The sequence below is a fragment of the Oncorhynchus clarkii genome, unplaced genomic scaffold (assembly GCF_045791955.1).
Source record: "Oncorhynchus clarkii lewisi isolate Uvic-CL-2024 unplaced genomic scaffold, UVic_Ocla_1.0 unplaced_contig_10967_pilon_pilon, whole genome shotgun sequence".
NCBI lineage: Eukaryota > Metazoa > Chordata > Actinopteri > Salmoniformes > Salmonidae > Oncorhynchus > Oncorhynchus clarkii.
In genome coordinates, this window is record NW_027259647.1 from 11,371 (window position 1) to 24,726 (window position 13,356).

The 13,356-nt window shown below is 43.5% G+C and overlaps 1 protein-coding gene across 1 annotated transcript; it reads right to left on the reverse strand.

The window, feature by feature from the left end:
- Positions 1-231: 231 nt before the first annotated feature.
- Positions 232-13,066, reverse strand: LOC139400611 (anoctamin-10-like; the record flags this gene model as incomplete). Its single annotated transcript, XM_071145362.1, has 5 exons — positions 232-300; positions 745-861; positions 11,905-12,033; positions 12,257-12,448; positions 12,884-13,066. Coding segments are annotated over 5 exons (690 nt in total), but the record flags the coding sequence as incomplete, so codon positions are not given.
- Between the last annotated feature and the right edge of the window lie 290 nt (positions 13,067-13,356).

A 13,356-nucleotide genomic window follows, 5' to 3' on the forward strand; every position in this document is an offset into this window, starting at 1 on the left:
ATATGGGTCTGCATCATTCTGTTATGGAGAGAGATGGGTCTGCATTATTCTGTTATGGAGAGAAATATGGGTCTGCATCATTCTGTTATGGAGAGAAATATGGGTCTGCATCATTCTGTTATGGAGAGAAATATGGGTCTGCATCATTCTGCAAAATAATCTGTTGTTTTGTCCTTAATTATACACGGTATGTAAGCCGTTTATAGACAGGTTCTTTCTGGTGCTGGGAAATCAGATGATGGTGTCCTCTGTGTGAGTGTGTGTGACCTGCTTCTGAGCTACATGCAAGGTGATAAACATCTGCCAAAATAGCAGAGCCTCATTAACACATTACAATATTGCACACGCACACACAGTTTGTTAGTTAGCTGCAGCGTGAACAACCTTCTACATGGATCATTAAACCATCAGACCTAGATGATAAACCTGATGGGTGTCTCAGAGAGAGTCACGTCAGCCGTACACCTCATATACCCAGCTTATCCACCCAGAAGTCTGTGGCTTTCCTTCATCTAGGGTTACTTTATACATGTTATTCACCTTGAAGTCCCTTCATGTTATTTTTGGGAACTTCATAGTTGTTTGGTTTATACACACCCCCAAAAAAGTTGAGTTTAAGGTTGAGTGATGGTACCTGCTTTTTTTCACCTTAGACTCAAGTTAGGTCAAACCACTCTGTATGTCATGCTAGTGTTATTCAACACACCATACAGTTGAGGGGTTCAGTCAGTCAGTCAAACTTACCCTTTTCTTCAGAGCCTCCAGGGACTCAAACTCCAGACGTGACAGTTTGATCTGGATGTGTTTGGGGACGTCTGGGATCACAAAGGTCAGGATGAACTTGGAGGCCAAGAGGAAGTGCTGCAACCACAACAGCAGACAGAGGAACAACAGGGAAGTATGGGGAGACTTTAGGACATGTAACAGGAAAAGTAGACATGTATGATGATGTTATATTGTACTGAGAAACTATATTTCTCTATTATCCTAGAATTCAGAAACATATATAGTTGATATAGTTGATATCATTAATAGTTTTAAACTGATTGAACAGATGCAACGTGAAACATCACAACACAATCTAAACTGCTCTGAGACAAACAAACACCATCACCGACCGGTGTCCAATCATTGACATTACAAAACTAGACAATCATTGGTGTCAGGTGTGATATCCCTCTAAACAGCTGGTTAATGTTCCTATCTAGCTGGTCTTCTTTCATCTGTATATGCTGGATGAAACTTGTGAATTTTGTATTGTAATTTGTAGTCTACTGTAATTTAAACATGTACATGATACTGCAACAACATTTCCCCAATGGGACAACAACGGCAGTCAAGTTAACCAGAACATTCCCTGTTCTTTCAGAACTAGCTCCATTCCTTCTCAGAGCGAGGCTAACAACAAGCAGCTGACCTGACCCACACAGTCTGAAAACAGTCCTGTTGTCACATGAAACCTGCAGATCAGGTCAATGTATGAGCCAATCCATTGCCTCGTGTTTTCACGTGAAACCTGCGTCAGGTAAAAGTACGAACAAACCCGTACAACCATAAACACGCCAAACCATAGAATAATTATTTTGATTTTATTTTTTATTTATCCGTTATTTTACCGGATATAATGCTGAAAGGGTTACCATTTAAGAGATCACGCCTCTTAACTAAAGACCAGATAATCAAAGAATGTCTTGAAATACTGTAAGCAAAACAGGAGACTACAGGCTGACAAACATGCAGTAAGACTCTGCTGATTATTCTGTGTGAGAGTTAAGAAGCTGAAGACCCTTCTGGACCCTAACTCTTTAAATCAGCCCCTAAGCAGTTCACTGGAGCTCAATATTAAACTGTAATGGTAAAGACAGGCAAGAGGGCTTTGCTGAAAATACAATCCCAATCTCTCAAAAGGAAGAGAGAAGAGAGTGCTGTGAATACAGAAAGAGGCCCCCCAGTACAACACTGGCCCCCCCTCCTCCCTCTGAGGTGATTGGAGGAGACAGATGAACAGCAGACAAAGGGGAAGTGGGGTGAGGAGACGACTCTTGTGGCAAAGAGCACAACTGTTATCTTCACAGCCCCTCTGAGGTGAGGTGAGGTAAGATAAGGTGTGAGAGAGAGAGGTAGCAACCTGACCAACACATACATCATTTTTTTCTCAATACATTTTTTATGGCCGAGAGAAGTGTACTTCGAACTGCATGACCAGAAAGCAGCTTTATTACTCTGAATCGATGCCAACACACCGCTATGCAAAGCAGGTCTGTCATTGCTGGAGAATTGCCAGCTGCCACAACACGCTGTACCTCATCAGTATGTGCCAGCCAAAATTCCATCGGATTCAGCCACCGCTTTCATCGCAGTAAAAGGCTTCATACATGTTAGGCCTGACAGATGTTGTCGACTGAAAACTTCCTAACACTGTTATTACAGGCTGTTTTCTCCTATGGAAAGTGTTCTTCAGATAGGTGGTTTGGGCTAGAAGGATGGGGAGGTGTGTGTGGCGCTCCCTCTCTCTCAGTCCTTCAGCCGTACACTACTTTATTACAGACAATTGTGTATCCCAATTGGCAACATAATACCTTTATAGTACACTACTTCTGACCAGGGCCTCTCAGGGGTAGTGCACAATGTAGGGAAAAGGGGGCCATTTGGGATGCAGAAAATGTGAGCTAAGTAGTAGAATTTACAGTATAGCGAATGTAAAAGGGCGAAGGGAGTCCAGTCTGTCTGGCCTCAACGCTGACTGAGGTTGTTACACTGATTGAAATGCAACATTAAAAACACCACAGCCTTTTAGCTGATTGGTACTTGACAATAGGAGTTTATGGGCATTTAGAGAGATAGGGTTGGCTTGGCACACGTTGGAAAACCAAAGAACACTAACAAATGCAAATGTTAGTTGAAAGGGGTACATTTCATCTTGAGGCCCTGACTCAATATCAAACTACTTCTCTATGATGCTCTAAACAGTGCAGAAGTGTGAATTGAGACAGTACCTGTAAGTGCTAGCATGGCAATCTGTGGCCTTTTGTACCACAATCCCCTCTGCTCAGTATTCACCCCATGTAGCTGGGGCCAGAACTGCACTGCCTTGTTCATTTAGCAAATTAGCATTTCAATCCACCTTGATTCCAACTGATCGGGAGTCATTTTTTACAATTTATTCTGTGAAGCGGCACAAACAGAATTTCTTAATCTAACTTTTCACGTCGGGGGTTTGTGAATAGATCTCGTCTGAAAGGCGGCCATTGGTGGCTTGCCATAAACACTTCGACATGTTGCGGAGACATGCATGGTTCTGCAGTAACCCTTGGGACAGCCAACTGCAGTGACAATGAGCCTCATGGAGCACCGTGCAGTCACACAATGTGACAGGCCAGAGTCTGGCAGCAGACTGTGTGTTCTATAAGGATATGAGACTAATGCAGAAAGAGGTGGCACGTCTCCCACATGAGAATGAATGATTACATCAAGATGATTCATACCAAGTTACTTCAGCTCGATCCAATTTCCGTTTATTGATCTCTCGAGGCAGGTACTGTTTCCTCTACTGTTCCTCGATGTACCCCGAGGTCGGTGTGAGACCTGTTCCTCTGGGCCCTGGTCAAAAGTAATGCTCTATATAGGGAACATGGTGCTATTTGGGATTGCACCCAAGGCATTGATGGGCAGAGGAGACAGGGAGGGTTGTGGAGAGGTCTCCAGGCCTGCAGAGATTATTCAGTACAGCAGGCAGGTAGCTTCAATAAGACTAGACTGGAGTCATATATAGTAGAAGAATAGCATTGAACAGGACTACAAAGGGCTGTAAATAGAGTTGCCAGTCAGCAGGGGGGCACAGCTTCACACAGAGCTGATGCACACTACATTAATACACAGGTTCAGTCCCAAATGGCACCCTATTCCATATATAGTGTACTACTTTTGACCTGTGACCTATGGGCCCTGGTCAAAAGTAGTGCACTAAATAGGGAATATGGTGGGATTCAGGGCACAGTATCTGAGTCAATGCACAGATATGACTAGAGCTAGCACTATACTGATCGTGCTCTACAGAACAGAAAAGGAGACCACAACCATGGTGACAGAATCAGACATTCAGTTACTGGGTACAAAGGGTTCTGGACTTCAACAACACACACCACAGACTACATCACAGTGGCTTCAGAGGACAATAGCCGATTTCCCTTTGGCAAAGCAAACCGTGAGGGAGAAAGATAGACAGCGTTGTTAGGAGCCAAACAAATAAAGCCAGCTGCATTATACAAGGCAGTGTTATCATATTTTAGCATTATAAAGGACCAAGACAAGAAGGGACGGCTAAGGAACGGTCTATTTTGTTGTTGTCATTTAGCAGATGCTCTTATCCAGAGCGACTTACGGGAGCAATTAAGGTTAAGTGCCTTGCTCAAGGGCACCGACAGATTTTTCACCTAGTTGGCTAGGGGATTCGAACCAGCAACCTTTCGGTTACCTCCCTATACATTCTGACATCTCTTGACTCTGTCATAGTACTAAACACGTCCTAATAACCATCTTTAAGGGCCGCCCACACCTATGACGATGACTACAACAAAAACTATCAAGATACAAATCTAAAATTATCATTCTAGTTAATGTCCTAGGTGTGGACGGCCCTTAACACTGCAGCCCACTTTATTTACAGTGCGAGTTCAATTTCAGTTCATCCCCATGAAAAGAATAGCCCCTCTCCCACTTCCCATACCTACAGTAGATATATGCCCCCGTTCATTGTCACTCATGTTGTGAAATACCAACCATATGGGGTTTTGCGGCACGATTTCAGAGGCACAATTCAGATATCGTCAGCACACTAGTGTTATGGATCTGTGACACCCTCCTACTATTCTGGCTGTTACACCAATGACACAGTAAGAGTGGTTAATAAGACCATACACAGTCTGCAGTAGAGTTGGGCTGCATACACTCCCATTATGTCCCATCTTAAGAAGTCGTCTACACCTGCGTCCTTGATCGTCAGCAGGCTAAACGGACATCTTCACTTCACCTCTGCAGTAGCGGTGTGCCAGCCCAGCTTCTGTGTCCAGACAGAGGTACTTACTACTCCACCATACATCACAACTCCCCTTCCTCTCTCCTCTGTGTCAACCTTTATTTGAGATAAATCACCAGGACAGACAGAGCAAACCGAGTGACTGACTGACCGTCCTCTCCTCTCCCAGACATCCTCTATGCATCCCCCAGACAGGTCATTAGTATTTCATCCTGGGTTGTGAATTACAGGACAAACCTCTGTTAGAGTTGTCACTGGATGTTCTGTTTCTGTCCACACACACACACACACACACACACACACACACACACACACACACACACACACACACACACACACACACACACACACACACACACACACACACACACACACACACACACACACACACACACGTTAGCAGGTAATAGCCGGCTTTCGGGATAACATTTTTTGAAAAGCCAACAAATAAAATTGGAAAGGCCAATTTTACATTTTTCAGCCAAATGTTCTGGTCTGTTGCATAAGATTCATTGCTTTTTAAAAAAAAAATTCTATTGTCCCAAAACTGTCCCAGGGTCTGTTTGGGCTATTTTGTTTCTCGACAAGCTGACCAATAGAATAGGTCAATTCTTTTTACTATGGGGGATAGTAGATTGACATAGGTGGCGAGCCCATAATGCTAGGGGAAGCTAAGCTTACCCTAAGTAAATTGAAATAAATTGCCAAAATGATATTGCCTAATTAGCCTACAATACAGAAATAAAATCATTCAAAATAGGCAACTAAATCATGATTTAGCCACAGAGGACCATTAGCTTCCCCTAGTCTAGTTGTTTTAAATCTCATTGACTACAAGTCGGAAGGAAAGACAGCTCGCGCAATTTAGGCTGTGCACGTTGCAAATATCAAATAGATGATTGTTGGAGGTACAACTGTCAAGGAAAAGTAGAAGACCAGCAAGCCGTATCGCAATAATTATAAATTCAATTGTGGGGAAACATAGTTTGGAAAGCAAATGGCTATTGCTGTAAAGAGACGACAATGAAAATACTCAAATCTGTCTTTTAGTTGAGTAATGTCTGCAGTTTTCGGTTTGGCTATTTGTTTCAAGAGTATTAGTCTATAAATAAATCTCTTTGCCAAAATTCGTCATCTCTCCCATGTCTTATTCGACTAGTAGTTGTTCTGAAATGTTTATTGCTTGACTACATTTTACTCCCTTGTCTGTAATATAACACACATGAATTATTAATTTTGGTTGCCTATCCTGTTTGTTCTGTAGAAGGTATTTGACTGTTGTGAGCCACAGAAAGTATTTGACTATAGCCACAAAATTAAGGAAATTAGAAAGGGGGGTGGGGGATTTCGGCCAGAAAATACACTTGAAACAAATAGCCAAACCGAAAACTGTAGATATTACTAGTGCCCCCCCCCCCCCCCCCCCCCGTGATCAAACCGACATAAAAAAATCAAATGAAACACAGCCTAACTGATCAGAAATCTCAACTAGCAAGCAAGTCGCAGCAATGAAGAATTGAGTGTGTGCGCGTTCACGTGAGGGGGGGGGGGGGGGGGTGTTCTGGCAGGGGGAGATTTGAGGCACAACACCGGCGCCAAAACGAATCAGTTGGATGGCCTTTGATAGACATACGCGGGCACGGGACCTCCTATGTCTGCACGCGCTTGCTCGTTCACAAATATGTTTAATGTGTGTTATAGTAAAGCACACAGGCAGCTCCTGAGTTTCAAGTTTGGGGAAGTTTACAATCTATCCTACCATTTCTACCGACCTGCGTGACAGTTAGGATTATTTTATATGCACATTTTCATGGAACAGTTTCATTTCAATAATACAATTGTAATTTCTCAAAATCATTGTCACGTGGATAATCATAGAAATCTGAAGTAAAATGCTAAATATGTAAAAAGGCGAGAGTGCCAGCCTCCGCCACATGGACACACTGTGATCCATAAATATGTAAAGGTGAGAGTGCCAGCCTCCACCACATGGACACACTGTGATCCATAAATATGTAAAGGTGAGAGTGCCAGCCTCCGCCACATGGACACACTGTGATCCATAAATATGTAAAGGTGAGAGTGCCAGCCTCCGCCACATGGACACACTGTGATCCATAAATATGTAAAGGTGAGAGTGCCAGCCTCCACCACATGGACACACTGTGATCCATAAATATGTAAAGGTGAGAGTGCCAGCCTCCGCCACATGGACACACTGTGATCCATAAATATGTAAAAAGGCGAGAGTGCCAGCCTCCGCCACATGGACACACTGTGATCCATAAATATGTAAAGGTGAGAGTGCCAGCCTCCACCACATGGACACACTGTGATCCATAAATATGTAAAGGTGAGAGTGCCAGCCTCCACCACATGGACACACTGATCCATAAATATGTAAAGGTGAGAGTGCCAGCCTCCACCACATGGACACACTGTGATCTATAAATATGTAAAGGTGAGAGTGCCAGCCTCCGCCACATGGACACACTGTGATCCATTGGTGGCTAAAGAAGAGCGCATTGAACTCAGATATAGGCCTACTGCTGCATTGAACTCAGAGATAGGCCTACTGCTGCATTGAACTCAGAGATAGGCCTACTGCTGCATTGGCCTATAGGCTATATCTTCCATCATCAACTAAGTACATTACATAGGCCTAAAGCTGACAAATTAAAACAGTAGAAAATATCCTGATTAAAATGTTGGTTCTTTCAATCACATGAATCTCTACTCCGCCTGTCTGCCTCTCTTTCTGTCTGTCTTGACTTAGGCTATTGCTAGTGAAGTGCAACATTGTATCAAATCATCAACTGGGTCTGGCCAAAAGCTGTTGATAGGGAACTTGCAACACTGTATCAACTAGCCTATTCCAGCCCCTTGAAGTTTCTGTGCCAGTGAACTCCGGACAGACAGCGGTGTTTTTAATGACGTTTCCACTAGCTATATGGGATCATCAGATCATGATATTTCTCTTTTTCACACCAACGCTTGGTGATTATCGAGGCCGGGAGTGTTGGAAAGATTTTTCAAATTCTGAGGAACTATCTTTCACAATGGATGTTAAAAAAACAAACAGACTTCGTTGACAATGTGAGGCGAAGAAAACATGACTGAGGAGCTCAGCTTATTATTTAAGAACTTGAAACTCACGTCCCACCTATGCATATACTAGTGATTTTGCTGTTGGTCAGTCATCTTGTTGGCTGAGAAAAAGATAATGTGGACAGTTATTCTAACGTATTCAAAGTGGTAAGGACGCACGTCATTGCATCCTCCACCTGCATGTTCTGTTAAAATGAATTATCATCATCTAAAATGTGATTTCTGTCATTCTGAGCACCGTGGGCAGACACCCTAATCATATTGGACCAGTACATTCCTCAAATGTCTGTTAATTAAATGAAAATGCTATAGGTCAAATGTCTGGCACCACATTTTCACAACGGAAACCCTGACACACACACAGAGAGAGAGCTTAGGTAACATTTTCTAAAAATGTGTCACTGTTTGATAGCGATAAATACATTTACATATTTAAATCAAACAGCAAAGTAAAAGCCACACTAGATGCAGTGTTCAGGGATTAAGTTGGTACACAGGACACATCCCAAATGTCACCCTATTCCCTACATAGTGCACTACTTTTTGACCAGAGCACTATGGGCCCTTGCCAAACCTAGTGCACTAGCTACTGTATATAGGGATTAGATTGGTTGGTACAGGGAATGCCAACTGTCAGTGCCCAGGGTCTGGGGCATGGCAAACCTGCTGCTGGATTCTAATCTGATTATCTGAAAAACACCGTAAAATGGGGTTGGCTCTCTGACTCCCTGCCTTTTTAACCCTCATGGAGAAAGTGACAACAAAGACTACTGATGTGTTTTACTAGCATAAATAGTATAGGCTATATCTGGGAATAGGATGGAAGGTAAAATATAAATTTTTCATCCCGATTTCTCCTTTTTCCGTTGAATGTTTATTCCATCTAATTTTTAATAAGTATAGTCAGTCTGTGCTTTGGTCAATGGATAATGCATGAAAGGTTAAGTTAACATGAACTATAACTCTATTACATAATCTGTGCAAATGTACAAACACATTCAACTTGACAATGACAACAGCATTTTAGTGTGTGCAAACTTGGTGTAATAATAATAATCTTTGCATGTAGGCTAATCATTACATCTAGGAATGTTCCATCAATCCAATGTCTAGTGACCGCTTATACTGGGATCAGTGCATCAGAGACAGAGGTTGGAGAGAATGCCTGGCCTGGATGCCCTGACTGCCAAGGCATCATCAAGTGTTTCAATTACTCCTGATCCTTAGCCTTCTCTTCTCTCTCCCCTCCTTCCGACCGTCTCTGTGTCCGTGGCTCGGCTACCCTGTTGCCTGGTTACTGCTCTGTGAAGTATGCCATGCTGTACAGTAATTACCCAGGTATCACCTGCTTAACAATGAGCCCTGTCCCAGCCAATCACAGACAGGACAGAGGAATAACAGCTAGCCAGGAGAGCGAGAGAGACAGAGCCGAAGGGCCCTCGTAACATTTTGCATTGACTAGACTGAGTCCATGGCCTTTAAAACACAAACTTATGCAAGATAGGCTAACTTCCATACATGTGATCTATCAATGCGCCATTATATGGTGGTGAAGAAATCAAATTCCACAAGATACATTTTTTTCATTTGATGCTAGATGTTTTTTAAATGGGGGGGGGGGGGGGGGGGGGGGGGGGCGTCAGTATTTTCCCCACTCTCCTCCTATATGATCTGGTGGTCTGGTCCCACAACATAAGTCACTGCACTATAGTACTGTCTGCACCTCAAAGGTGAAATGAGGTATTGTACAGCAGCAACATATCACTCTGTGTCGTAGAGCTGGATGGACTCAGAAAGACCTGTTCTCTGTATCTTAGAGCAGGACTGACATCCCTGACAGAAGGCACTAGAGGCCCTAATAGCCATATCCTGCTCTGCTTCCTGTAACTGGCTTGGTTATTATGTCAGCATTCTAAATGGTACACTATTTCCCTATAGTGCACTACATTTTACCATGTCCCATAGGGGAGAATATGGAATAGGGTGCCATTTGGGATGCAGGCTATATGTGCGCAACATTGACTGCCTCTGTAGCACTACTCATAGAATAGAATCTAGATATTCATAGAATATAATCTAGATATTCATAGAATAGAATCTAGATATTTATAGCCTCTGCCACAGTGTATCATGTGGATCAGTGATTCATGAATATTTCTCAAATCGTTTCTGGCAGATATTTTGCGGTGATTATGTATTGACAACGTTCAATGAATACATAAACAAACAATGCATCCAGAAAAGGATCAGTGTGTGTGTACCCTGTCCCTGCATGCTGAATAGCAGGGCTGGTTCTGCTGCTCCAGTCTGTAATGGACTGAATCATCTGGCAGGGAGACGCCAACCCACAGATCTACAGGAAATGTGCTGCTTGGCAGCAGTGTGAAACGTGCCTGGATGTACAATAAGCTAGTGAGGTAGGTTCATCTCTCTCAGCTACTACCCTCATTTCTCCTTCTCTCGCAACCTTGTGCTCTCTCCTATTTCTCTCTTGTTTTCTTTATCCCTCCCTCACGATCCCTCTCTCTTTTTCATGCGCAGACAACCAAACAGTAATTCAGTGTGATAACCCCCATGCTGTAGATTTGTGTGACATCACATGTTCTACAGAGTGAGGTGGATTGCAGAGACAGAGCGAGAGAGAAAATAGAAAGAAAATAAACTCTGATCCACCCTGCTCTCTGCAGCAGCTCACCTCCGTGCCAACTTCAGCCTGAGCTACTGAGGTTAGATGTCACGGCATTATATTACCACACAGCATCAAGGCCTGAGCAGCCAAGCACAGAGCCCAGGCACAGAGTATACAGGCCACACACGCTCTTCATTCTCACAGGGTGGTCAGGGCAACTCCCTGGGCGCTGGAGACATACAGTATGTGCAGGAGGAGGTGTGTTGTATTTACTGCTGCCTATCTGGATGGCCATGATTCTGTCTGTATTGCTGCTGGTCTGTATTAGCTGGTGCAAAGACAGGAAATCAATAAATGCACAAATCCAAGTGTTTTAACCGCAGTAAAGGGATTGTCATACACAGTTAGTATTAAGATAACTGGTTTACTTGCTCTGCAGCTGTTCTGTAGACAAATGCAAAAACTATTTTCAACCAAACATTCACCCATGACCTCGTTTCAAATCCATAAAAATACAATGTTGTTTAGCATATAGATAAAACACACTAGAATGGCCTCTAAGGACTAATAAAATAAGTGTATTCTATTCTAATGAACTACCTCTCCTCTGCTTCAGGCCCCCCCTCTGCTCTTTTTTGTCTTAGTTATTTTAAGCATTTTCTCTCGAGGGCTGGAGGTGCATGCGGAGGATTGTGATCCTAACAAACGTGGACTGACTGGAGTTATTCTGGGTCTGGAAGATCTAACAGTGCATCTTCCACACATATCTCCCCCACTAACACAGGTCCTATCTATTGGCCTACCCTCTGTACGCTTACCTGCTTACAGCTGCACTCAAAGACACAGTGGAGGAGACGAGACAAGACCTACAGTACAGCCAGGACATAAACACCCTGTCATCATCATCTTTACACACGCTACCAAAGCAGCAAGGATGGAGCTCTCATTCTATGACTCTCTGGCATCATCTGCTGGCCAGCCTGCTTCAAATCTATTTAGGCGCAAGAAGCACCAAAACAGACACAATCTTGGAAATAAGTTTAATTCGATTTTAAAATGAGTAGGAAATGATTGCATACATGTCTAGTCAGATTGTGTGTGAAGAGTGAGAGGTGTGAAAATGGTACAGTACCTCGAAGCCCACCACCCACATTATGAGCTGTGTCTCTGACTCCGGGAAATAGGACTTGACTTGGGGGGACATGCCAATCAAGGCACAGTTGGTCACCACGGCGATCACACTCATGGCCTCAAAGGCAAGCTGGAAGAAAAGAAAACACAGGAACTTTCCCCCTCTGACTGGTCTCCCTTTCCTTCCTATCCACCACAGTTCAAAACAATCATCACAGTTCGACATAAACCTTTTTATCCTTGAAAACGTTATCTCCTTTAATTATCAAATAAAGTCCATCAAACCAACCAACCACACTAAATGTACTATAGAGAACTAAACAGAGTAGAAAGAGCTATTGGGTCAGCCTTACCTGCCACACCCCTATATTGGCTGCAGGCTCAGAGAAGGGTCTTTTGAACACCTTGCACATCTTGAAGGCATCCGAGTAGACCTCTGTGACGTTGTTGAGCACCACCAGCACCGCGGCCAGAGGGTAGACACAGGAGAACAGACTGACATAGCCAAACAGCAGGAACAGCTCCAGGTAGTCATCAAATGTTCCCTTAATAGAACACAACAGAGTTTATACAGATTCATGAGGTTAGACGAGAGCATTACAATACCCACTTCAGCCACTGGACTCTTCATTGATGTCTGTCTAAACACTGCAGTAACATTTCACTTGATGGGGGTATTCTGTGCATAAGGCAAGCATAACAGCATAACCAATCAAGACAGTGGTTAAGAGCGTTGGGCCAGAAACCGAAAGGTTGCTGGTTCGAATCCCCAATCCGACTAGGTGAAAAATCTGTCGATGTGCCCTTGAGCAAGGAATGAACCCTAATTGCTCCTGTAAGTCGCTCTGGATGAGAGCGTCTGCTAAATGACTCAAACGTATTGTAAAGATACTGCAATGCACATGAAGGTATCATTCACATTCATCACAACCTTCCTAGTTACACATTCATTCCCCCGTAACTTGAGTCCTGCAACTCACCAGGTAGGTGCTCATGTCTGCCTCCAGCTTGACCTGCTCAGAGAGGGGCAGCTCCTTGTCTTCCATGGTTTTTATCATCCTCTTATGGGCCTTCTTGTTCCTCCTTCTCTGGAGCCAGTAGGGCAGGAAGGCCTCCATGATCTGGTTCAGGATCTGAGACGTTATCAGCAGCGTGGCCAGACTCTGAAAGGAAATAAAAGAGGATATTGATAGTAGATGGTAGTAGCAGCAGTAGTATGAGTAGTAGCAGTAGTAACAGTAGTATGAGTAGTAGCAGTAGTAACAGTAGTAGCAGCAGTAGTATGAGTAGTAGCAGTAGTAACAGTAGTAGCAGCAGCATTAGTAGTAGCAGCAGCATTAGTAGTAGCAGCAGCATTAGTAGTAGATGTAGTAGCAGCAGCATTAGTAGTAGATGTAGTAGCAGCAGTAGTAGTAGCAGCAGCATTAGTAGTAGATGTAGTAGCAGCAGTAGT